Below are 27686 nucleotides of genomic sequence, written 5' to 3' on the forward strand. Positions count from 1 at the left end.
ATGATGTTGCCATGGAAACAGCTTCTACTGTTATCAATCATCGACTGTCTGGCAGGTAAACTACCTTTTTATATGAGTAATGATTCTTTCCCGTTTGGACATTTACAGTTGCGGAATAATAGCTGAAGAGGTGAAAATCATGTCAGTGTCAGAGATGATAGGATGGCCCAGGTTTAAAGGGACACTCCTCAGTATTGACTTCCATTCACAACACAGAAACAATACTCTCAATCTTCTTCTTCACTCTACGCTGTGATTGTAACCCGAGAGGTTTCTTTCTTTTTCTTTGATGTTGTCCTTGATTTCATTAACACAAACCACACAGCAAAGAAAAGGATTAAAACTCATTGTAATGTATAGCAATTTACCAATGGATGACTGATCTTTCATCATATGGAAATGCTATTGTTTTAAATGCATGGGAATGGCATACTATCCATATTTTTCATCTGGTTTTCTCAGAAGAATCTGCACTTCGAGATTGAAATGTACAGTATTTCCTCACTTCCCATTTTCAGTAATGCCAAATATTCCATTGTGAGAGAGCCTCTCTATTAGACCTGAATATCCTATATCCCCCAGAAGAACAGGGAATTATGATGGCCAAAACTGCACATTTTTTGTATCGTTACACTCAGGCTGTTACTGTTTCTCTGACAGATTGTCTGGACAGTGGACATGGTCCAAGATGGAGGATGGAGCCAGGTGACTTGTTCATTCCTATCGACTCCATCGAAGAAGAAGCTACTCTGACCTGTGACGCAAAGGGAACGTCACCTCCTCAGTACAGGTGAGACCACATTCAAGTTATTCAAGTGTGTGGAAGCGGTAAGAGTTCCAATTTGTGGTTACTTTAATTATTAAACCAAGTGAAAGTCAATAATGTCTCACAACTGCATTACAAAAACTAAATTTGCACCACAAAAATGCTGTATTTTATTTAGTCGGTAGTAACCATCCAAATGTATTGCTTTTCTTTGTTCAAACTCAGAGGGACTCCAGCAAAGAATCAGCAGCACTCGCTTCTCTTTATTCTTCACTCTCATCACTGAAGGCACTCTGTGTCTTGAGAGGACCGTGTTTAATGTAAAGTACCTTTTTGGGGCTTGGGGACATAAGACCCTATTCACATAACCGATGACTAGTTAGTGTGTTAGTTGTTGGATTTAGTAATATGGCATACGGGTTGTCTTTTCCTGGTTTTAAAGGCTGCATTACAGCAAAGAGATGTCATTTTACCAGACTGACCTAACTGTTCTATTATTTGCCTTTATTCACATCGTCATTACTAATTATTATTATTGATCATTTTGTCAATATTGGTCAGCCTATGGTCAACTTTACAATATCGTTGCAATATTGGTATTAATGTTGGTCAAAAACATTGTGATATTTGATTTTACGCCCAGCCCTAAGACATGTGAAGAAAAGGAATAGCTAATTTGTTATGCTTTGAGTGGAATGATGAAACAATAGTTAATAGTGCTGTGAATGAGAAAGTATAAAGATTGTTCCTATGCAATAGGCAGGTGTTTGCTCTCCTTTTGCTTTTTCTCCATATGAGACGGAGATGCACACAGACACTGATTATGGCTTTACTAACTCATATCGACTCGCCAGATATTATCTTTAGCGACACACGTGCAGCATCTTAATGCATCTTTAAATCTCCTGTCATACAACACTGTGAGACCAATGCAGGTCGCTAGACACCAGTTGGCCCAAGCAGGCATTGATTACAAGTGTCTTTGGCGTTCTGCAGCAGAGTTACTGCGGAACAGCCCGGACAGACGAGCTGAACAATGGCGGTTTTGGAGTGTGTACACTCATTATTTCAGGCTTTTCACATTCCACCGCCTGAGACCAGGTATTTCCATGTCCTGATTAAAGGTGAGACGAGCATGTTTAACGTGGTGTCTTGTCAAGCTGGCTGTGCTGGGCTCTGCAAGTCCTCGACACCTCTCTGGCTCCTCTCTTGAAGTGTAAATAGGCTCACACGGCTCCCTCTCCCCTCCTCTCCTTTCCCCCTTCGCCTTTCCTCTGCCAATCCTGTCACTCACAAAGAGATGAGACTGTCATAGTAGGCACACCGCAGCGGCATAATAACTGATGGGAGAAAACCACATCTTATGGAAAAGAATCTTCTCCTCAGCGGATCGTAAAAAAAAAAGATGCATTTTATTTATTTTTTGGTGACATGCCATACCTTTACTTGACATGCAGTTTGAAGCCTGAGGCAGCAGGATGATCCAGAATACCTGAGTCTCTATGCGGTCAGATGGTCAGACAATATGTGTTCACAAACGAGTCTCAGGCAGGGTCATTTGGTTTTGGAGTTGCTATTCGATCGCCTGCCCAATGCAGGTGACTCTTGGATAAAGATACATGGTGACTCTTGGATAAAGATACATGGTGACTCTTGGATAAAGATACATGGTGACTCTTGGGTAAAGATACATGGTGACTCTTGGATAAATAAGATTGGGTAAAGAGCTGAATGCACTCGAGTGGACACAAACATCTAAACACACATATTGATGTAACACTAGCCGAGCCAAATATAGTATTCATTGTACAGAAAAGTACATAGCTCTATAGCCTTTAAGAAATAGGGTTAACTCCAATACATACAGAACAACCAATATCAAGTATAGGTGTCTGGAATATGTCAGCTAGCACTCATTCAATGGTTTTGGATATTCTTTTAGAAATTATTTTGGAGGTTAGACTTGAAAGCTTCTGGAACGTTGGCCTCCACATCTTTCATTTCCACTTAAGTGAAGTAGAATAGCAGAATGGCTGAAGGTAGGAAATTGATAATTTGTATGCTTTGAGAGCAGTGATGGAACAGTGCTGTGTCCTTGAACCCACCAATTCTCCATTTCGGAAGAGCATTTATAAAGAGGTGATTGTTGTGGAAGAAAGTATTTTATTGCTGAATATTGGGGCTTTTTTAAATCAATTAATTAATCTAATGTTGTTGAGAGTTCTTTTAGGTCCTTTGTTTATCTTCGTTTATTTGATAACACAATCTTAACCTGCTGTGCAAAGTATTTTTTCATAAGGATGGATGTGATGGTAGGTGAAAGGAAGCATAAAAGGTATCCTTTGTTACACAAGCCCAGTATTACCTCTTGCCAAGTGCTAATGTTTTGTCTTAATGAGAAGTCAAAGGTGGAATAATGTCACATTATGTAAATATAATGTGACAGGGAAGAGGTGATTATGGTTAAGACTGATGATAATATCTAGGATGGCTTCTAAAACCTTTATCTCCTGCTTCCCCTAAATAGCCGAAGACAGCTTTGTGTGCGATACTCCAAGATTAAACTTTAATGATCCCTGTGGGGAAAATGGGATAGCTGCAGCAGCAAATAGTGGTAGAGCAAAATAAAGAAAAATAGAAAAGAAACAGAAATATACAATATAAATAAGAAATGTGCATTGTAAGGGTTATATAAACACGTAACCAATAGCATGAGAGTATGTTATAGCATTATGGATTACAGAACAACTAAATTACAGGGACAAAACAATATGCAACAATCGTGGAACATGTGCAGAATATTATAGGTAAAGCATGAAATCATCAAGAACTTGCAGTTTATAAAAACGGCTAAAACAATTTAGGACTGAAACAAAAGAAGACAACAGAGAACATTCAAATGCTTATCCTTTTATTTACTTTTCACAGATCTACACACACATTTATTTATTATGTGTCTGTTCCAACTTACTCTTCATGACATGAAGAAAAATACTTTCCCAAACAAAGTTTCAAACAAGACTCGAGAAAATACTTTTGTTTTGAAACTTTGTTTGGAAAGTTGAAGCGGTGCAGGAAAAGAAATGAAATGAAAAAAATTACAACCTTAAAGTTCGTGCTGTTCTCGCTTCAACCTGCGAATTCTTCGACACCGGCACAAATGTACAGTGTATTATTCTTGCTTCAAGGGAGTTGTGTTCTCCACTCGCCTCCTGTCAGACCACCTCGGTTGGTGGAAAGAAGGGGACAGTGTGTTTTGCCAAGGACTGATGGTGTCTTTGCCCTCGCAGATGGTCATTGAATGGGACTCTCATAAATCTGGGCCTGGATCGCCGGCGGCGTCTGTCTGGGGGCAACCTCATTATAAGCAGTCTGGACCGCTACCAGGATGTAGGAATGTACCAGTGTATGGCGTTCAACACTGTAGGAGCCATCCTCAGCAGGAGAGCAAGTCTGCAGTTTGCCTGTAAGTTGAAGTCAGCGTTTGTCACTTTTTATGAAGAAATTGTATGGAAGTGTACACTGCACTTAGCAAATAATGCCGACACATGCCAAACTAGGTGGTTGATATTTGCAATATTTATGAGCGCTGCCACAATAGATGCTGAAGTAACACGGGGGCAGTTTGAGTGTGATGTTCTTTACTTATGATCGTACATCCAAACTAAGAATGACTACTTCACGTTCCCTTGCTTAGCTCTGTCAAAGGTCGGTCGTGTTTTATTGGATGTACTCTGGGGTAAAGTAGTCGACCTAATTCCTAAATGTAGTGCATGAAGAATACCTCAATAAGGGCTGAAAATATAGTTGCCTCTTTCTCCCAACATAAGAACGAAGAGTAACACAAATGATGAAAAGAAACTCCAAACATTGTTTTTTAAAACAACTGCATTGCCACAAAAATAAGACTGTATATACAAACTGTGATTTCTCTCTCATCACATTTATTTGGTGGTGAAACCAGAAAAAAAATCTCAAATTAATTAAGAAATGAAAAAACTCAACCACAATAAGTGTTTGCACAAATAATTTCTTGGTTACAATATATTATCTACACGCCTCTCTGATAAAAGTTTTACCTATTTTCACCTTCAAATGAATATAGTCCAACTGAAAAATTTGAAACTGATTCAGTCTGTGGATTGTACAGAGTAAACGGGAGTTATACCTGCGTGGCTAAATACCACCAGGCGTAGGTAGGAAAATGTGTGTGCGCTTTTTGTGATCCTCATCCTTTCACTATAAGCATGCACTGGAAAACATATATGATAATACTGCTATTATGTGCTTTCTATGTAAGCTGATAGAATAATAATAATAAATCGTTACTTTAACATACTACAGCTATACAATACTACATTATACCATAGCTTTAGCCACCTTGGTCTTGATGTATTCCTGTTAGACACTTATGGTTTAGGATTTGCAGCCGATGCCGACATGCCAAGCTCAAGCGGTCACTGAGACATGTACACAACTGGAGTTATAACCTGTTTTTTACTAGTCTAGTTCTAATATCGCATTCAGGTCCTGAGCTAATATGTGTGCTTTACAAAAAAAAACCTCATATGAACAGGCACTTTTCTGTCTCTCGGTGTCTCTCCCTCTCTCTCTCAGGCATTCGCCGAAGTGCAATTCTCATGACAGTTTCCTTATGGCCCTGTGCCAGTGTCTTGATGAAAGCTTTTGCTCAGCTCTGTTTCCAGCCTGATATGTGAGATCCTGCGGTGATCTTTCTTTTCATGTTTTGTTTCCCCATCAGACTTAGATCATTTCAAAGTCCACACCAGAAGCGCAGTGTCAGTCCGCGAGGGACAAGGAGTGGTGCTTCTTTGTGGAACGCCCACTTCCTCAGGAGGTAATCGCTGTCCGTGCACTTCTTTAAAGTTCTGGTGTCGTGTAGATTAAAGTGCAATCGTGTCCACCTTTTTAATAATCCCATCTAATATCACGTCGTATTCTAACCACGGTCGTTTCATTTGTGTCCCTGTTTGTCTCCCAGACCTTACGTATGCGTGGGTCTTCAATGAGTACCCGTACTTTGTTCAACAAGACAGTCGGCGTTTCGTCTCCCAGCAGACGGGAAACCTTTACGTTGCCAAGGTGGAGCCCTCTGATGTGGGTAACTACACCTGTGTCGTGATGAACAGCATCACAAAGGGCAAAGTTCAGAGCTCACCCACGTCTCTGATCCTCAGGACAGATGGTAAGACACAGCCCACGGCCATGATTTGACAAGCACGCCTCTCAGCCTTGTATTGAGAACCTTTCCTTTCAAGATGGCTTTAATCATCGTACTTGCATGAGTGCTCTTTGTCCTGTCGTGCCTCACTGTGGTTGAGGCACCAAGCGCTAATGCTTGTAAGTAAATAGTTGCTCGTCAAATGTAGGCCAGCAAACAAAGCACCCAAATCTCTTCTTTGCTGACTTTGCTTTTTTATAATTTGCATTCCCTTTTAAAAGCTTTCCCTGTGCTCAAGCCAGTTCTCTTTGCTCTGTTGTTCTATTCTCTGTTACGCCTTCATAGAAAGAGTGAATAAAGATTGCCTTGGAATGAATTAAACATGAGCCATACGTCACACGACCATTACATTGAGTGTTCTGGTGGCTCAACCAGTTGGTTTCCACTCAGTGTACTGTACATGCAGCTGAGTAGATTTAAATCTCATCGCATCAATTTCTTATCCTGGTCTTAAACACTGATGCACACAATAAAACACCAGCAGTTGCCCACTCAAGCTTTGAAATAATAGATAAACAGCCAGACTAGCTGAAAAAAAAACAACAACAAGATTTCAAATTCCACTCAAATTATTCCTTGCTGGTATTTCACTGCGCTCTTGCGACTGCACATTTAAGTGATGTACTACTTTGAGTTTACCCATCAGGGAATGTTTGCTCATGTGTCTTTTATTTCTCCTCTGTTAGTTGTACAGTGCTATTGTTTGGTCCGTAATGCAAGCCGTATTGCCTGTAAGTCATGAATAATGGAAGACTGAGCAAGTTCTTGTGCTTGCTCTTCATAGGAGTGATGGGCGAATACGAGCCAAAAATAGAAGTTAATTTCCCAGACAATGTACCCGCCGCAAAAGGATCAACAGTTACGCTGGAGTGTTTCGCCCTCGGGAAGTAAGCTGAATGCCTTGAAGCATGTTTTCAATCTTCTGCTGTCTTTCATTCCAGACCTGGATTTCTATATCCTAAAGTTACCGTGGCAATTATATTTCTTAGAATGTGGCGTCAAGACATGATTGGTCTGAAAGCCTTGTGAGGCAGCTTTTTTCAGTTGTTGGATCGGGTTAACTCCAAACCATTCATCAGCAGAAAAAAAAAAAAATACAGTGAAAAGGCTTTTAAGCTCAATCAAATACTTTATGGCAGTCGGATTATTACACCTGCAACCCGAGTGACAATCTTGTAAAGCACTTGAATCAGAATCTCTGCTGAGGTTTTCTTCCTCTGTCTCTTCCAGCCCAGTCCCAGAAATCACCTGGAAGAGGGCTAACGGCGTTCCCTTCCCCAGCAAAGTCAAAATGAAGTACTCAAATGCGGTGCTGGAGATCCCCAGCTTCCAGCAGGACGATACAGGAGGATACGAGTGTGTGGTTGAGAACAAGATGGGCAAGAACATAGCCACTGGTCGACTGGCGTTCTATGGTACGGAGCCTTTTGTTTGGCTGGCTAAGACGACTAAGACATCCTACTGATATGAGGAGTTGTGTTCTTTGTTCGGTTCCATCCATCCTGCTGTTGCTGTTATCATGTGACATCAAGAAGTGGTTGAAGTGTTTGAGAGTTGGTAATATGATAATAGTTATAATCCCAACAGCTCATTGTTACATGTACGGGCGGAGACAAAGGCATTACCTTCTGCTCGGATAATAAGCGCTGTTTAATTTGACTCCAGCAGTTACATTTGTGGGTTCCTGGCTCACCTCAGCCACTGTGAATTTGTGAGAGAGGGAAAATTACACCTTTGAAATTGGAATTGATGGTATGTAAAGTGCCTGCGAAGTGAGCTGCGCTTATTATGAGCACAACCCCTCTACCCATGAAAATTCCTGAAAAGCTATATATATGTAAGAGGTATGAAGCTACGGGAGTTGTGTGTGCCGGATGGGAAACAGGCCGGGGTGATCTTTATTATACACAGAAGTGTGTTAAGGTGACAGGTTGGGTGGGGAGAGTGGAGACGCCGGGTGCACTTGAGAGCTTTCTGATTTGTGGCGCATTGTTTCGTGCTAATCTTGAGTTCCCACAGGCTGCTGACACATTAAGTGATGAAACTGAGTGATACCCTACATTCACTCCTCTCTCCTCTTTAAAGACAAACCCGTTCTCCCAAAGCTTTATGATTTCCACTTATTTGATTTATTTATTATTTCTGTCAATCTCCGCACGCTTTCCTTTGAACTATTTTGGATGAGGAAAATTTGGTGAGATAATACTGCTCCTTCAAAATCTGTCCCCCCTCCCCCCCCCCTGGTGATTATATTTCTGTTCCCTCAGCCAAGCCTCAGTGGATGCAGGCCATGAAGGACACAACCCTGGCCATAGAGGAGAGACTGTACTGGGAGTGCCGAGCCAATGGCAAGCCCAAACCCTCCTACACATGGCTGAAGAACGGCCAACAGCTACTCTCAGGGGTGAATTACTGCCTGTCTTCTGCCACCTACCAATGTTTCATTTTAATGACTTAATCCGCAGCTTCAACTCATCCTTTCATTTTAGAGAGCCCGGCGTCAAACACGCGGCGGTTTTTCCAAGTGCAATTCAGAGCGAGATGAGAGGAGAGGGTAAACATCTGAGGGGTGCCAGTGAGGAGACATGGATGTAACTGTCTCTTATTCTGCTCTACCTTGGCAGATTACACAGTCTTAGAGAGTGGATCAGTGTAGTCCCTGGGAGATTGCTCCATTTCATCTGAATGGAGAGTCGGTGGTTGTTTTTTATAATTCATGGTGCATGTTTTTGCTCCTCCAGATTTAGGGACAATGGGTTTAATCTACTGTGAAATATTCTGTTTACCACTTTACACCTTACCCCAGACCACCAGGGAAATACATAGCGTTAAACTTGATTTGACCTAAACTAGACTTGTTGTTGTTTTTTCTCAGTAGCATTTCATAAAGCTCAGAGCAAGTCTGATTTTGTCATTAAAAAAACTTTCTAAAATGCTATTCTTTAATTAGATTTTAGGAATATAATTACAGTTGCAAGATTTAGAATATGATCAGCATTTGATTGCTGTTAAAAGAGCAGTATTGTCTAGTTGTATGTTCGATATATCGAAGGGAGAGCATAAAACCACTCACACACAAAACAAAAATAATATAAGATTGGACTGGGATTCGTTGAGCAAAAACCTTACATGTAGCTCCTCAAACAACATCTGTCAATCAATAATGTCTGATGATGCATGGAAAAATAAATTACTTTTTTAACAGGACCTTTCATTTAGCCACCCATACACAAGTGTTAATGCTCAGTTGTCACTACAGGATATAATTACAAGCTGTAAAGACTGCTTTACAAGATTGAGAGAACAAACATGTTTGGGAAACAAAATTGTTGTTTCATTCACTGCAACATAATCCCGATTTGATCTACGCCCAATGACAATGCTTCTCAACCAATCCGATGCTTATTGAGCTTTGCCAGAGGGAAAGCTACCTTTTTAAGGCTGAAGCAATAATTGCTTTCTTTCATCCTTTTCTTCACAGGACAGAATCCATGTGGAGGATGGAGTCTTGTCAGTGGCGGCGCTGACACTAGCCGACGCCGGCATGTACCAGTGTGTGGCTGAGAATAAACACGGCGTCATATATTTCGTTGCTGAACTAATGGTTTTAGGTAGGATGGCATTTATCTCTCCCTTAAATCCTCCAATCATTGTTGTCAAAGAATCTTAAAGGTTATTTTACTGTCATTCTTAAAGGTTATCTGGATTAGCGGATAATGGGGTCAGCAAAGAGGGTTTTGTGGGGCCAAACACATTAAAAAAATCTTTTCCCCTTCACGATATCCTGATTTACTTTGATGTTAAGGTGAGGTTGGGGGGGATTGATACCGAATTCCCAGTTTAACAATAATAAACAGTAAAACCAATCAAAAGATACAATATGTTTTGGACAGATGTCCTCATGAATCCATTCTCTACATTGAAAATAGAATAAGAATCTCCAGCATTTATATTTTCTTTTTTTTCCCCTCCATCGCAAATGTTTCAAATGTCTGTCTCCATTACTTTACGATTTGATGATTTTTGCAGATCGAACTGAAGCGTGCCTCAAATTCCCCGTGAGATTTGCTGCGGTCCTAAAAACAGTTTATTTCCACACAGCCTCTCCTCCAGACTTCACAGGGAACGTCCTCAGAGCTTTGCTCAAAGCCAAGGCAGGAACCACGGTGACTTTAGAGTGTAAACCCCAGGCCTACCCCATCGCCAGCATTTTATGGAAGAAAGGAAACCTGCCTATCCACACCAGTGACAGGTGATGCTCCGAGACCACTTCTATGAGGCCATTGGATCGATGACTGTTCAAAGTTGACCATTACCAAAGTCTAATTGGTTCATATTCACTGCACTTACACAAACTGCTCGATGTCTATGAAGACGTAGTCATTGACATGTAGACAAAACAAGAATCTGAGTTTATCTAATGATGGACAGTTATTCGTATTCTATTGTGTATATATATTTTGCACACTCTGTTTACATTTAATTTAATTTAATGTCCTTACACACTGCACAGTTATTTGTATTCTATTGTGTGTGTGTATATATATATATATATATATATATATATTTTTTTTTTTTTTTTTTTTTTTTTAAATATATTTTATTTTGTATATATCTGTCATCCCTGTTCTTATATTATATTTTATTTTGTGCGTTTAGTTTATTTAGTCTATTCCATTTGGTGTCTGTAAAGTGTTGGGCGCTACTATGATGACAACAAATTTCCCTTTGGGGATTAATAAAGTATATATCTATCTATCTATAAAATATATATATATATATATATATATATATATATATATATATATATATATTTGGATCTTGGAAGTTGTATTGCAAACTGCTGTCTGTGTGTGTGCCCTCCTACAGGATCACACTTTCCCCAGATGGAACATTGAGGCTTGCCAACGTGAGCAGGTCTGATGCAGGCAGCTATACGTGCTTCGCTAGGAATAGATTTGGCATGTCGAGCACAACTGGAAGGCTCCTTGTTACCGGTAAGCTCGGCTGTGAAATAGCAGAATGAATGCTTGTGCATCTCACTTAGTAAGCAGAATTTGTCGCTCAGTATGGATTAATGCAGGGGAGAGCTACTGTACCGTGAGGACTTGAGTCAATAACTGGTGGGTCGAAACATAAACAAATTTCAGGTTTTGCTCTGAGGAGTTTGTCAAAACGAGGGAATTCTCTGTCCACGAGGGACTTTACATAATTAAGCAACAGCCTTAAATGTTTTTAGATAAATTTTTTAAATGTCATTTTTGTGTTTATTCATTCATTCAAGGGGGGTGTAGTGGTTACGCAAACTCAAGTGCAACTTGCTCTTGTCTTTCAGTAGAATTATTTTGAGCGGCTGCAATGATGCACTTGGAAGGTGTTTGAGAAAATACTCTATCATTGTTTTCCTCAAAGCATTTGAAACAACCAATTTACTGCAACAAATGTTGTGGCCTGAGTGGAGGCAATGAAAGCACTAGTGAGGAGGTGTTACAGATGCTGTTATTGTCGAGCGCGTTTCCAGTGGAGTGATAGTTGAGTGTTCTCTTATTGGTTTTATTAATGTGCTGAACGCTAGCGTCTGCCGCTGTAACTGCCCAGGCCTGTTATTTTTTTAAATGGCTGGGTTATTTTCCAAGGCCATAATGACACAGAGCGACACAGCGCCATGACCCAGACATTGATTATCACCAGCCTAAGAACTGAGGGGACACTTTTTACATCCCTCGGCATGCTCATTCTCTTCCTTTTGTGCTGCACCTTCGTTTTTTTTTATTCCAGCAGATTCATAATCTTGACTTTTGAAGCACGACAGACTTAGCCCAATGATTGCTATTGTAGGCTTTGAAGCAGTGCCCTTCATTTTGGTCGTGGATGCACAGAGCAGCCCATTACATGAAGTTTTATCTGATCTGCAGTGTATTGTAATTGCTATCAGGATTTGAGAAGATTATTCTAGCTGTGTCAGCCTGGAGTATTAGGCCGTTTTAGTAGTGGCAGGCTGCGTGTTATCCCATTATTCGACTTAGACTTTCATGAGACCTTCCTTTATATAGATAATACTGTGCCTGTGACTCAGTGTATTACATAGCATGGCCTCCTAAGTGTTGGCTCACTATTGAGCTGCTATTTCAGGAAAAAAACAACAACAATACGCTGCTCATCTCGTTTCATCTCACAATTAAATGTCTCATGCTCTGTGTGAGATTGGCAGTCAGAAATGACTCCCTCTCACAATGTTTTTTTTCTTCATTTTGTCTGGGGCAGATCCAACCAGAATCACCCAGGGGCCAGTGGACATGGAGATCATTGTGGGCGAGAGCATCGTGCTACCCTGTCAGGTCGCCAGTGACCCCGTCCTTGACGTTTCTTTCTCCTGGGCCTTCAACGGACAACTCATCGCCAAGGGAGACGGTCACTTTGAGCTAGTGGGCGGGGTGAGTGACCCGCAGTCATACTTCTTCAGAATGTGTGAATGGGCAGTTGGCACCTCTTCCTGTCTTGCTTCACTTCATCCGTGCCATTAGTTAAAAGAGACAGCTTGTGGTTTGACATCATGAAGATTTACTGGGGCTAGTTTTGCTGCAATGGGTGTGATACCATCATTTTTGGCAATTCTAAAGTGTCCATGGAGGCATATTAAGCTGTTGGAATATGAACATCTTTCGACTATTAGATCATCCAGCCCCACTCGGCTTGTACTTTTGTGAGTAAAAACATAGCTATGCCATGTCAAAATATACTTTCTACATCGACACCATTATGTAGGTAAGCATTAGTTTCTTTGGCATTGTGACAAGTTGTCATCTTTTTGAGCACACTTCTCCCCCTCAAGCTCAGCCTTGTGAAATAATACATTCTTTAAAATCTTGATTCTTGAATTATTCTTAATTCCTACTTTAACATAGCCTGCTGCACAGCTCCTCATAACAGATACACATCATCAGAGGTGTCTTGGCAGAGCCTCAAATAACAAAACACTTTCAGAACACCCTCACACCCTGAGAGATTACCATTCTTCATGTGTGTGTTTGACTGACAATGTTCCTATCTGAAAAGAGACTTCCCCAGAAATGTCCCCAGTCCAAAGAGATTATCAACTTAACTTTGCTGCTTCAAGGAAATTTAATTTCCATAATTAAACCACGTTGGCTCTTCTGCCACATTTCCCTGCCAATACCAAGAGAATGATTTTACCACTAATTTACCATTTGCTGCTTACAGGGCCTTTTTATTTCTTCTCCAGTCGAGCAAAAAACAGCAGAACTCAATAGTAAAAGCTTATTTGTGTAGTTTCTCACAACAGGACTTGAAGGTCAGGATGTTGACCTCTGTAAAAAGCAAAGGGAATAGCAATGGCCTTGTAAGACGCAAAAATTTGATCCTTTTCATCCCGGCGCATTTTGAAAGTATGTGACTAAAATGTTGTGTCATATTCCGGATTTTATCGTTATGTTTTCCTTTTTACGGCTTTGACTCCAAGAACTGTCAAGACAAGCAAAATCGCTGTAAAATGTTTTTTGAAAAACAGGCTGGAATTTTCCTCTGCAAAGTGCTCGCTAAATAACTGCAGGATCTGCTAATGTTTTTTGGCACCGCTATTTACTGCACCTTATATATGCCTCACTACATTCTTTAATAAGCTGTCAGGAGGTCTGTTATCTTTTATGCTACATAAAGCTTTCTTTCCTCCTTGGTAGAGAACAGCAGGAGATCTGATGATCAGGAACATTCAGCTTTACCATGCCGGCAAATATATCTGTGTGGTGGACACAGACGTGGAGAGCCTGTCAGCCGTGGCTGTATTGATTGTCAAAGGTAAGAAAAGCGCCTCTCCGCTCCACAGGCACTAATTAAAACAGGGCGAACAGCCAGGATTGTTTTAGGGTTGCTCTTTTTAAAAAAGAATAAATTGGAGGTAAAGTGTACACTGCATAGATCTAAGTATGTCGATATCTCTTCTATCAGTTAAAAGAAAAAGGGGGAAATTATTAAATCTACACTAAATTATAATCGGTAGACGGTAAATGGACTGCACTTGTGTCGCGCTTTTCTACCTTACCAAGCGCTTTACAATTGGCCTCTCAGTCACACGCGTACTCACACGTCGAGAGGCAGAGCCACTTCGCCAGGCGCCGGCCGGCCCTTTGGGAGCAACTTGGGGTTCAGTGTCTGTCTTGCTCAAGGACACTTAGACATGTAATATTTATAAAGTGGGTAATAGCTGTAGCCAACAACAAGCAATAAAAACATGTCTGTACTCTGTAAGGGTTAACAAACAAAGCTCTGTTTATAATAAATATCTTGTGTAACAAGTCCTGTCACAATCCCCGGGTCCCAGCCCCAAGGAACGAGCACGCGTCGTGTAACGTTTGGCACTATTCTTTATTGTGATCCTGCTCTACCGGTCTCCTGCTCCATCTGCAACGCACCCTGATATAGGGTCCAAGACGCATTCCCCTGATCTATTGCAGCTGAGGCTAATTAAGCCTGTTCCCTGAGCCACTCCCCCACTCCCCCCCTGCAGCTGAGCCTAACCACGCCCCAGCCACCACATCTTGTAATATGCATTTCTGAGAATATAACGAATGCTCGACGGTCAGGGCATATAAATGTTCATTTTGGGTTTTAAACTCTAATGGGTTTGGATCAAAATGCCCATATCTTCACGAAAATGATTGTGGCTGTCATCAGACAGTCCACAGTTTGTTTTGTCCTGCTTATTTTTTAGTAGCAGTCACTTGATTACATATTAGAGGAGGCTGGCAGTCCTTTTGTATTGCATTCAGGGATGTTTGTGGAAGATAACTTGACAGAACTGTGTAAAAATGTTCTCTCTTTTTTTTTTAATGACCAATTTTCAATATTGTGGCAATGCACTTGGCAGTAGAATGTTTACATGCCTGTCTGTGCTCACTCATGCAGTCTGTATAACTCCAGAGAGACACGATTGTCAAGAGCTACATCGGGCAGAACAAAATAGAGCAACTTTTGTCCTGTGTTTCGCGTAGAGGCAGATTGTATGTGGTGTGCAGAGTGAGAGAAGGGAGGTATCTGGCTTTGATCAATACGTCAAGTAGCCCAGCAAATTGACATTACGCAAATGTCTTAAATGTCAGATGAGGTGAGGGATGATTTTGGCGTCTGTATTTGCCATGGTTGGATCCATATATTTATCTTGTAAGGATAGCCACCAGTGATTCAGCTTGGCATGTTAAAGATCTTCAAGGCAAATGCCATTAATAAGCACTTCTTTGGCTGAGGACTAAGTGGAAATTCGTCTGTTTCTCAAGCAGAAGCAATATCAAGGCCATGGAAATGGATTGGCCCAGTATCGACTGGGGAGGAACTTGTCTGTGATTCAGATTGGCCATTATTTACACTTCCTGCTCATGGCAGCTGTCGTGGAGGTCTCATTGTTTGGATCGAACGGCTCCAAATGTTGGGCGTTAAAGCATGAAGCTGGATAGAAAACGGGTCATTGAGGGCGAAGAATGGCGTTGCTTGATCACAACTGCAGACCTCTAACAAACTGACAGAACACATGCAAAGTATTCTCTTTAGAAACCTCCACTACCCTTATACCTATGACCCATAAAGGATACTTCAAATGGGTAACACTTTGCAATAATGTGCAACACCAATTCAATTCTTGCAGTTCCAGTAACCACCCAAGATACAGGGCTTTGGTCACCCAGTTTACAAAGATGAAAACATGTTTCACCTCCAGTGGTATCTACCCATGAAGGTACTTTTTTATTTGCCCAGGTTGTGTCACATTACATTTTTGAGAATGCAAACACCTCAATACAATGTAAAATAGCCAGTGGTGGAAGAAGTAAGCCTACCCAGATCCTTAACTTCAATACAACAATCTATAAATACTCCATTACAAGTAAGAGTTCTGCATAAAATGTCTTACCTACTGTAGCTTTAACTATTTTAGGTAGTTGTGCCCAGTGGTTCCCAACCTGGAGGTCACAAGATATATCTGAGGGGATATGAAATTATTGATGGGTTGGTAAAGAAGAAGAAGAAAAAAAGATCTGCAAGATAAATTGTTTTAATTTTGTATTTATTTTGTATTACATTTTTACTTTTTACACAATATTGGGGCAACTGCTAAACAACTCATGGATAGCTGAAAAAAGCACGGATTGCACAATGTATTGTGACAGATAAATGCAGTTGAGAAAAATAAGCACACTATTTCCCGCTTACATGTAGTAAATTAGAAGTACAGTACTTAAATACAGTACTTGTGCAACATACTTTTTGCCACTAACAAACACACTTTTTGAAAGAATATCCCTCTCCCCAATAGGAACTACCAAAAACAAATCCTGTGTTGTGTGTATTATTCAAAGCTGTGAAGTTTTTTTAAATGTATTTCTTCATATATAAAAAAATCCATTGACGCTCATTTATTTTAGGGTGGAAGCAGACGAGACAGATAGCTCAAAACCGTGACAAATTAAACCAAAACATTCTGCGTGGCTAAATGGAGAAAACACTCTTCCCTCAGTGGCTGATGTTTACATGGACTCAAAACATAAAATTGTAATGTTAAGTCAACAATGTGAATATTGCAGGACTTATTTGACTGTGATAATGAGTGTGTCAATGTGATCACGCTTTCAGTTAGAGCCAGCGTGAGCGCAGCAACATGTACAGACTAGGCAATAATGCTGGTTATTGGTGTTATTGGCATTATTGCAATTGTGTAATATATCAGGCAGTGAAAGCAGCGCAGTCAATTTTCAGGTTGCTATTTCCGATCCTGTCTCGCTCCACTCGTCTCGTGGCACTGAAGGTCAATGATAATCGCTCCTGACACAAAGACTCTTGAGTGATCATCTGGATGCTTGTTTTTCACAATGGCAGTGGCAAATGGTTTAGATGCCACTCTACGAGGCCTCGCAAACACTCGACTGGGTGGTGGTGGTTATGGAGAAGGTCATGTTATACAGATAACATCATAGTCATTAGCATCCAAACCGCTCGACGAGCACTTGTGCTTGTTTGACAGTTGCATCACCATCATCGTCCTCCTGGAAGGCCGTACATAGGGAAACATGACAACTATACGGCATTTAGTCTGGTTTTTTATCACTTGTATTATACTATTATTCAGATTCCCATCTTACGATTGTTACAATATCTTACACATATGAGTAATATTCAGTCCAGAGCAAAATAATACACTGTGTCTGTAAGTATTCACAATACAACCAGATATTAATGTTCCCTGTGCCAAGTTCACAATAAAAAACCAGACAGTCTGTCCATATTAATAACAGATTATTTGAACACCCTCAAGGCACTGACAGCACCCTCTTGCCTCAGCCAATGAAATATAATTAAGAGGATAAGGAATTGATCCTTGATTGTGTGCCCCATTAATATGTATTACTGAAGCCAGTGTATTAAAGTTTTTTTTTTTAATCAGGAGCTGCTAATGAGTTTTACAAAGATCAATATCTCTAAAGGCAAGGCTGTAAGGCCAAAGGTATGTCGCCTGCTCGGTCAAGGCTTCTGTAAACAAAAAACAATTGTGGTTCAGCAGTTACTTGTTTAGCACACACGCATTTATAGATGTGGGACGTGCATGCTGCATAAACCATTGGTTGTGTATTAAAATAGTAATTTAACGTATTAATAATTAGAATATCTTGCCTGAGATTAAAAACCTCTTCTGAGGCGGTAAGGAGTGTGAGCGGAGCTACGGGCGTTATTATTCTCAAAGCTCTCTAGTGGTCTATTATTTCTGATGAGCCGACACGTTCATTAGAACAGGAAACAGAAGATGGGGCTAAAGTAAAACATCACAATGCTTAATTGGTAAGATAATGAAAATAAATGATACAACTATGGTGCTTCAGGGCTATGAGGCCCTTTTTCATCTTTTACCTTTTAATTTGACTCATTGCATCTACTTCCAGCTGCTTTTTCATCGATCAATTACTGGGAAGACCACGAAAGGGAAGGAATACACGTTGGTTGAATCTTGGAGGATAAATTTTGTAGCTTTTTTTTTAAAAACGCGTCTCTTTCTAATGTTGATTTCAAGCTATAAAGGCATCGTAACCTCTTGGAAGCGATGTAGTTTCGGTGGAGGTGTTTTTTTATGCAAATATTTTTTTTGCTGTTCATGTTTTCCTCGCAGTACATGTGAGTGCACACATTCACGTCCACATTCTGCAGACCGGTCTGTGCCTCCTGCGTGTGCGAGTACCTCACAGTGTCGTTTCCTGTGATTGAGCCAGGCCCCCCCAGTCCTCCAGACTCTGTGACTGTGGAGGAGGTGACAGACAGCACAGCCCAGCTGGCCTGGAGTCCCGGCAGAGACAACGGCAGCCCAATCACCAATTACCTCATCCAGACTCGGACTCCCTTCACCGTGGGCTGGCAGAGGGTTAATACAGGTTGGTAATTCTTGCATCGTATTCCACAGCAGATAATTCATGGATCCCCAAAGAGAAATTCTCGTATTTCTTTTCCCGCGAAGCGTCGGGTCAGCGACAGAACGAAGGCTCAGGTGATGCTCGGGATTCAGTGTCTTACTCAAGAGAACAAGAGGTCATTGTTGCTGCTTTTACATGATCTCATCCAAACCACTTAAATGACCTTTACATCCTCCTCAATCAAAACCCAAACCTTTTTCATCTGCTGAAGTCCAGTCTGTGTGAAAGTCTTCTTGAGCTCTTGAGGCTATGGAGGTTGAATGTACCCATTGGAAGTTGCTTTGGACAAACGGGTCTGCCAAACAAATGTCATTAAATAAAATACATTCTATTAGTTTATTTGTCTCACATTGTTCAACAGAAAGTGTAAATGAGCCATAGTTAGCCTAAAAGGTTCATTTGTATTTGCTAAATGTTGAAAAGACCCCCAAGAAATTGTCTCTGATACAATTAATATACAAACCATAAACAATGCTCAATAGTACAGTACCCATCCACCAATACGTAATACAAAAAGTATAACGCACAGTAGTTAGCTACAATCCCTGCTAAATAAGCGAATAAGAGAAAACAAAGTTTTAAATGCTATAATAAATTATTGTTATTCCATTCTATTCACCTGACAATGGATAATGGGTCACCTGCAGTTCCCCTCAGTTCTATAAACCTTTTAACTTCACTCTCACCATCAGGTTATTTCAGAGAAGAATGTAGAAACTAGCAGAGTGGATGGACACTCTCAGGAGACATAGCTCACCTTTGTCGTCCACCTTTCACTCTTCCTTAGTATTAAGGAGCAGTTAGCTAGCAGTGTCCTCCTCTGAGCTTTCAGCATTTTAACACTTGCATGTCAGTTAGTTTAGGGTTTTCCTGCACAAGGTAAGGAAAAACAAGGCACAATGTCCATGGCAGACCTTTTACAGACCATGCACCTCACAATTATCACAAAGTAAAAGTATTTTTAATTTAAATATTTTGTAATTGCGTATAGATTTTGTTATCTTGTTTTAATCTTCATGTTCAGCGTGTATGCTTCTATTTGCATAGCGTATGTGTTGTGCTTTATTCCAGTCCCAGAGCTAATCGTTGGGAACACGCTGACAGCCACTGTGGTGGACCTCAATGCCTGGGTGGAGTATGAGTTTCGGGTTTTGGCCAAAAACAGTGTTGGGGTTGGAGAACCCAGCCCTGTGTCAGTCAAGACCAGGACAGAGGACGCAGGTGCAGTAAAACTGATTCACTTTTTTCACCCTCAAATATTTGTCCCTCTTATCAAATAGTAAGTGATCTTCAAAAATATAAAAAGGTTTGAGGATTGCAATACCGTCTCATTTCATTAAACTTTTGCAAGCCTGAAGTGTTTCTCATACGGAGGTCTGCGTTATGTAGTTCCTGATGCAGCACCAGGTGACGTGGGTGGAGGAGGTGGAAGCAGATCGGAACTGGTCATCACATGGGAGGTAAGCCATCAGTCTTATGCTCTAGTCTGTTACACAAAGTGCCTGCAGTTAATCACTTTTATCCTTGAGTGAGGTGCTTAATATTTCTCACTAAATCAAACCCCGTGCACTGGTTGGCTTGCGGCTGTCATACATTTTGGGGCCAATTGAAGTCTAGCGCTGCAGTCGTTGTAATTTCTTAGTTAAAGAGTCTGCATGTAAGGCAGCAACAATGTATAAACAAGCAGAACACTTCATCTGGCAGTTATTGTCATTAATGAGTCTTGGATCTGTGGTGAATTACTGTTCAGTCAAATCTGCAATGCTCAAATCTAGTTAACGAGTAGGGTGTTCAAAAAATAATAGAATAGTGTGAATACTAAAGAAGTCATTAGTTGGCTAAATCTATCTCATTATTTGAGTTTTCTCATTTCATTTAATGCGGAAATAACTTTCAATTTTAAAAGCTGCACGGACATTTTGTAATGAGATTAGATTTTTTTTCAAATGGCATTTTACTGCTCATTTCATTTCGTCAGGTGGGTCACAAAAGCAATTTGTGGGCCACGCAGTTCCTTTGGCACCATGAGTGGGTGGTGATTGTGTCAGCCCAGCTGCGGGATGAGCGTGAGTGGCTTGTATATGTTTTAATATCACTATAGTTTTGTGTTTCACTCTCAGCCTGTCCCCGAAGAACTACAGAATGGTGAGAGCTTTGGTTACATCATTGCTTTCCGCGCCTTTGGAGAAGTGAGCTGGACTCACGTGGCCACCTCTGCTCCTGGTGCATCGCGCTACGTGTACCGCAACGACAGCATCGCGCCCTTCTCTCCATTCCATGTGAAGGTTGGCACTTACAACAGCAAAGGACAGGGTCCCTTCAGCCCCGTGGTCACCATCTACTCTGCAGAGACTGGTGAGGGAATGGCCGTGAGTGGGGGTTTTGCAAAGCTACAAAGCTTTCTCTGTCTTTGAAAAAGGACAAAGATCATGAAAATGGTTTCATTGCATTTACTGGGCTGAGAGTGCTGGAGAGATAATAAGACTTGCCTGAAAATGAATGTGTTGAAATCTTTTTACAGGTTAAAAAAAAAGAAAAGAAAAAAGGACAGAAAAAAAACATGTTTATGTAAGGAGAGGCAAATAATCTCCAAATCTCACCACTCTGTTGAATAGCTATTGTGAAGTGAAAAACGGTTGGCATTTAGATCTATGCTACCTCTGAGCGGGGGTCAGTCTGAAGTGTAGCGTTGGACTATTTACCAGCAGCGTGTGTGTGTGTGTGTGTGTGTGTGTGTGTCTGTGTGTGTGTGTGTGTGTGTGTATGTGTGATGAATCCTCCAAGTAGAGATCAACAAGAACGCGGCTCAGTCATAAATGTACAAATTCAAGAGATTTGTTCTGCCTGTCTCTGTTGGAAGAAGGCAGCAATGCTCAGTCTCTTGTCGTCTGTTTTCAGAGCCAAGCGGGATGCCAGCAGGAGTTTGGGCCAGAAGTGTCTCAGCCTCGGAGATTGAGGTGAATTGGCAGGCTCTCTCCTTCTCTCCTGAAAGGGTTCTGGGCTATGAGGTACATTTTACTCTTTTAAATGGAAATAGAAATCTCACACACACACACACACGCAACACAATTACAATGCTTGTCATCACCCCTGTTGTACCTCAATGTCGTCACTTCCAAACTCAGTTTCAGTTGGGAGACTGTTAGAGCCAAAATGAAACCGTTCTTTGTACCGACACGACAGAAAGAAAACATGTCAGAGCACTTTTAAGAGAACAAAAGGAAATTGCTTGTCCACATGCCTTTTTAAAGTGGCTGTCAATTATGGGTTATGGGTATCATGCTACAGAACTCATGATGGTCTGTGCTGCAACATCAGACCTCGTCGCAGAATACCAAGAAATGCCCCCGCACTAAAAACTGCATAATTATTCCAAAAGCAGCCTTCTGTTGTTTGTTTTTGCAGTCTAACAAAGCAGCACCCTGGGAGTGAAGTCTTTTCATTGTTCACTAAATAGAATAGGAATGAATTAAATTACATTTTCAAGCTAAAGCAGTTGCATTCTTTTATACCTTCAAAAAGTGGGACAGCCTGATTGCCTCACCTGCATACTTGTGGCTGAATCATCAGGCTGATCAAAGGGTTTTATTATAAGATGTTGTTGTTATTAATTTTTTCCATTTCCCATCTGAACTACACCGCAATGTCAACATCAGCTAACATTGAATAATGATGACAGAAAGGGAGATGATTAGGATACTATATCTTCAATTTGATGGTTATAAAAGTCACTTATTTTATGATTGGTAACTTAAGTTGGTAGTTGATCTGTCTTATTTTAATTGAAATGTATATCACATCCTGATTTTGATTAGTGGAAAAATAAATATTAAATTCCGTAATACGCAACACAGATTGATAAATTGATTGTACCACTGAAACGATTACACAATAGATCCATCAGTCGAGTGACAAAGAATTCTTGTTTCAGTCATCAAGCAAAAATGCAAAACTGGACCTACATCTCGAGCATATGATGCTTTGTAAATTAAATACCTTTGTGTTTTCAAGTGCTGGTTGGACAACATAATAATTTTGATGCTTTGGGAAATTGTCATGGAATCTTTTTTGTAGTTTTTCATGATTAAATAATGTATCAAAAATCAATTTGAAAAAAGGATAATTCACTCCCTATTGTCCCTCTCTTAGTTGTATCTGAACATCGTGCAACAAGGTCTTGTAAAAGTCCATTAACAAAGGATTTCATGATGTCAGATCAAATATCCTGCAGGAAATGTGAAAGAAAATTGTGATCTCTTTTAAGAGGATACACCCAGTCAACCCTTTAACAAAACCACATTCCTCCCAAGGCATCAACTACTCGTGCTGTATGTCACATTTTGCTCCAATCCCAAACAACATATCACGGTTAAATCCCAGATGACACGCTCTCTGTCTTGAACAGGTGGTATACTGGGAAGATGACACTAAACCAGAGACCATGGGGAAGGTGAGGGTGCCTTGGAACCAAACCTCCGTCACAGTGAGCGGCTTGGCCGGAAACACGCAGTATTTCTTAACAGTCAGCGCCTTCAACACAGCAGGCACCGGCCCCTTCCTCCCTGCAATCAACGTCACCACCAAAAAGCCACGTAGGTCACAGCACCCAAGATGCCCTTCTGCTCGGGTGTTTTGATTTTTGTGTTTACATGGTAAAAACAATATCTTTTTCTCATGTCATCCTTTGAAGTAGTATAATTCCAAAAAGAGAAAAAAATGATTATTTCCTGTCGAATGAAGTGACAGCCGTGTGTTTTTGTTCTGACATTGAGAAAATAATTATTTTGAAATTGTGCAGCACCAGCCCAACCGCCGCTGAATGTCGAATGGACCCTAATTGGCTTTCAGCTGTCTCTTTACTGGGAACCTGTGGTGGCAACGGAGTCAGAGTCAGAAGTTACAGGCTACCAAGTGAGTTTTACTCTCTCAATATGCTCCACAGTAGCATGTTTATTCCTATTACGAGTGAAAGCATGGACCGTGCCCGTATGGTGGCTGGCTCGAAGCTGTCGGACTGTAAGTGCATTGCACTATGTGTCACCCACCTTGTTTCTCCCCAACATTCAGCTGTCATACAGGAGACGGAGGCACAAAGAGGTAAAGACACTCGCAACCGCCAATTCAACAGCAGAGCTGACCCTCGCCGAGGAAGATGACGACTACGTCATCCACATCCAGACGCTGAGTGAAGGAGGGCTGGGCCCGGCCTCGGATCCCATACGAATCCACCAGCTAAGTAAGCGCGTTGTTCACAGGTGTGGTGGTTAAAACAGGAAAGTTCATGGGCTAGTTTAAGTTTGGCTTGCCTCTCAGATGGAATAAAAAAAAATATTTTCAGTATTGAGTTGTAGCAATTTGTAGAAATATGCTGATGCCACCATGTTCTAGAGCAGTGGTTCTCAACCTTTTTTTAGTGATGTACCCCCTGTTTTAAATATTTTTAAGTACACCCTAACCAGCGCAAAGAATTTGTCGTTGAAGAAAAAAGTGTAATACACAGCGCTATGCCATCAATGTCTGATTTAATATATAACATATAAAATTCCATTTATAAACATACACTTATATTTTATTTAATATTTATTAAATCACTATTTTTAAAGGATTTTTGAATTGATTATCATTTTAAATATGTTTTTTTATTTTTATCTCACATACAGCCCTGGAGTGCCTTCACGTATCCGCAGGGGTACACGTACCCCCGTTTGAGAACCACTGTTCTAGAGAAACACACCAGCATGGCAACATTTGACATTGATTCACCGGGACCTCAATTGCTCATAACTTCTATATTTTATTATTTACCCGCTCTTGTAAATGAATTCACTTAGCACTTTTTAAACCTGACCGGGACATTTTGTTCTCCGTTGAGTCACCATTACTCGTGTCCCCAGCCGCCCTCGTCGGGCTCTTCCAGCCTCATATTTTGCAGAAATATGCAGCGCAATCCATCTGTGTCGCAGAGGTTGACTTCCTCTTTTAGTAGAGGCTATTACTGTCCTGTGGGACTCCAGGGGGGCTCTTCTTCTGCTCTAAATGCTAATTTGCATTGTTGATATTCTGTGTTGAATTCCTGAAAATAGCAGTTGAGAGAGATTGAATTCCACAATGGCTTTTCTTTTAAATTTCATTTGAAAAATAGGCAACTTTTTTTTCCCAGAGACTCTTTAGATACCGTAAAGAAAAAGATGTGGGCAAAACACATTAGCAGGCAAAACAAAGTGCTGTGTATATAGAAACTAGGAGCACTGAAACACCAGAAGTGGTTCAGGTTTTATATGGATGTCATTACAGGAAAATATTCAGTGATCCATAGGAGCCAATTGACTCACTTAAATCATACATGAGAAACTAGTGATTAGAGCAAACTGCACCAGGCTCCGTTACACCCAACTCCCTTAATACACATTTTACCTTAAGCCAGGACATGAATAAGTGTTTACCACATTTCAAGATCCCCTGTGAAACATCAGTATTTATGATTTGGAGATATAAGTATCTAATTTTCAGCTAGAATGCTAATCTGTTTTCAGCTGTGTCTCTAGGTAACATAGCTAAGAGCTCCAATTTAAGATGAGGAATACCATCCGCTTCCTCCAGCAGGTTTCACATTAGTTTATTGTGTTTCTTTTGTGTTCCAGGTATGAGTGCCCGCGGCTCCAGAGCCTGGAGTGTGTACATCTGCCCCCTCTCCCTGCTCATCGCCATCGCAATATCAACATTCGGGTCAACGTCGTGACACCATGACAAACTCCGCTCTGTTTTTCAACCTTCTTATTGGTATTTTTTTTCCTCAAATTTGTGAAAGTTTCTGAGTTTTTTTCTCTAATTTTTGGAGGTGACCACATACTATTTTTAGGTGTTAGATTGCGGGTATGAGGCAGCACAAGAGTGGAGCGTGCTGTCAGGCACTTGATTATTAGTAAATGCTTGAGCTTTTTCTTTATGTAGGTCTGACATTTTTTCTGGCTGGAACAATGCTCCATTTCAACTCTATTTTTTTTTCAACTCTAGATTGATACAGATGCCTTACTTCCATCCATGTGCCGAAGTAGTTTCAGCCTTCTTGTTGTTGCTAAGACAGCTGGTTTCCTCAACATTTTATTCCTCACAGTTTCTTATTATTGATCGTCTCGGTGTACCTCGCGGACGGCCGTGATGAGAAGAAGTATTTTGTATTTTTGAATATTTTCAGTTTTCCTCTCCACATCTGAATTGGCGAGCAGGAACATGTTTATTCACCCGTGCCCGTGCCTTTGGAGATTCTTGTAACGCCGCCGATCATCGACACTAGTCAGTGTTCCAGAACGTTCTGCCACCGCCTTCATCTTAACCTGCTCCATTAAAGTCGTCCCAGATGAAACTCATAAAACAGCTCACAGTGCCAGTGTAGACATTTACCTTTCATCATTTGATTGTGGAGAGCTGAATGTGTACCTTGAGGTTTTAATGGCTCAGGCCAGCTATTGTTATGGCCCGCTGATTGATGGATTGGACTTAATTCTGCATTCACAAAGATTACATCTGCCTGTATACAGCAGTAGTGGGAGAGGTATATGAGTGCTAGTGTATTTCCTTCAACACTAATGCTGAAACAATCAGACATTCACCAAAAAATAATCAACAACAATTTATTTTGTTCATTTATCAAGGAATGAATGCCAAACAACAATAAGTGTGCGTTCGATTGAAATCCATTTGACACCACAGAATCCATTTCGGCGGGTATTATCACACTTGATACCATGGCCACATGCCAACAAACTGTCATCAACATTGAAATAACATTCAGACATTCAGTTACTTATATCACAATTACTTTTTCTGTTTTTACTGTAACAACAATATCCCCATAATGAAACAAGTATTGCATTTTACCCCCGGCGTTAACGGCTTTCTGACACTTTCGCCTTACGACTTGAACATATTTCCCAAAATGCTCTCACTGATTGCACTCAAATCCTGAGATTAATTAACAGAGTCAAACTTCAATAACATAACAGTGTAATATTTTCTGAGCAATCTTGACCTCTGAAACTATAGTTTCATCAAATAATCTCACCTTAAAATGTATTTACTAGATTTTATGCTCATCAATATCAGCAACACATAACCGAAGTTTCAAACTTCAGTCAGGTGACTTTAGTCAGCTCCATGTGCTGATGAAAACTGAGACTGAGATTATTTTGTCAAATAAATTGGATACTGGTGCATTCATTTATGATAGCAAACAAACACCTGTGTCAGAAGTGTCTGGTTATACTGTCCCTTCACCAGGCATAAAGGGACACCAGGCAGCCAATCAGGAATCCACAATGATCCGCGGCCATGGTATCCATGGCATGGTGTCTTGGGGTTTTGGACTTGGTCAGACAAAACAAGACGAACATTTGAAAACGGCACCGTGGGCTCTGGGAAATTGTGATGTGCATTTTTCTTAAATTTCTGACATTTTACAGACTGAATGATAAATAATCATTAGTTGGAGCCCGAGTCTACATCCATCTGGACAACACACAGGAGTTGTGCCAGTGCATAACGTCAATAATCATCAATTGAAGTCGAGACGAGAGGTTTAAAGTGCTGCCAATTGTGCCAGTCTGATCATTGAAATCTAGCCACCAGCTTAGACATTATTTGGCAAAATGTATGGTCAGCTGTGCTTTAATACTTTGTGAATCTGTCTATCTTGTCAGTTGTATTGGCTTTTCTAATGTGGTATGTGTTGTCATTGTTTAGTTATGTATTTCAGCCAAACCCCACTGCTCAGGTGTTCAGACCTGCTTCACGTTACGTTGCAATAGCCCTAAAGTGGCAAGAGCAGATATGCCAGTAATCTGTCAGCACACAACACAAGGGTCTATTTAAATGTCTGACTTGAAGAATGGAAAGCCTGATATGTGCCATGATTTAGCAGACATTAAAACATCTGAATGAATTAGAGCAGGCCTGAGGGGCTTCTGTGAGAAAGGGCATAGGAGTAATGGTACTAATGACACCCACACAAGACTAATGTATCAGGATTTAGGGAGAACTAAATCAGGACAATGCCATCAAGATGACACCAGGAAGATTCATTGTGTGTGTGTGTGTGTGTGTGTGTGTGTGTGTGTGTGTGTGTGTGTTTTTCAGAGGACCATTCTGCAAGAAATGGTTCAAACTAATTTCTTCTATTTAAGCGTGGTTCAGGGCTTTGGGCAACTGAAGCATTGTGGAC

The 27686-nt window shown here is 40.7% G+C and overlaps 1 protein-coding gene across 1 annotated transcript; it reads left to right on the plus strand.

Annotated features, from left to right (window-relative positions):
* On the plus strand, positions 1–25265 carry cntn3a.2 (contactin 3a, tandem duplicate 2). Its single transcript, XM_034537236.1, has 22 exons — positions 1–70; positions 679–790; positions 4057–4232; positions 5529–5624; positions 5769–5972; positions 6793–6895; positions 7239–7423; positions 8276–8412; positions 9490–9619; positions 10110–10260; positions 10878–11005; positions 12273–12442; positions 13706–13823; positions 18272–18430; positions 19541–19690; positions 19859–19929; positions 20590–20824; positions 21368–21477; positions 22875–23061; positions 23268–23380; positions 23537–23705; positions 25111–25265. Exons 1-22 carry the CDS (start codon positions 1–3, stop codon positions 25206–25208), a joined length of 3072 nt encoding a protein of 1023 aa, XP_034393127.1. The 3' UTR covers positions 25209–25265.
* Positions 25266–27686: the final 2421 nt, after the last annotated feature.

The sequence above is a fragment of the Cyclopterus lumpus genome, chromosome 7 (assembly GCF_009769545.1).
Source record: "Cyclopterus lumpus isolate fCycLum1 chromosome 7, fCycLum1.pri, whole genome shotgun sequence".
NCBI classification, from domain to species: Eukaryota; Metazoa; Chordata; class Actinopteri; order Perciformes; family Cyclopteridae; genus Cyclopterus; species Cyclopterus lumpus.

Excerpts from the sequence above, each read along its gene's own strand:
- cntn3a.2 (XM_034537236.1), top strand. The coding sequence starts at position 1 with ATGATGTTGCCATGGAAACAGCTTCTACTGTTATCAATCATCGACTGT. Across the intron at positions 5,973-6,792 it reads TCTGATCCTCAGGACAGATG|GAGTGATGGGCGAATACGAG; the intron begins GTAAGACACAGC and ends TGCTCTTCATAG. Across the intron at positions 23,062-23,267 it reads CGTCACCACCAAAAAGCCAC|CACCAGCCCAACCGCCGCTG; the intron begins GTAGGTCACAGC and ends GAAATTGTGCAG.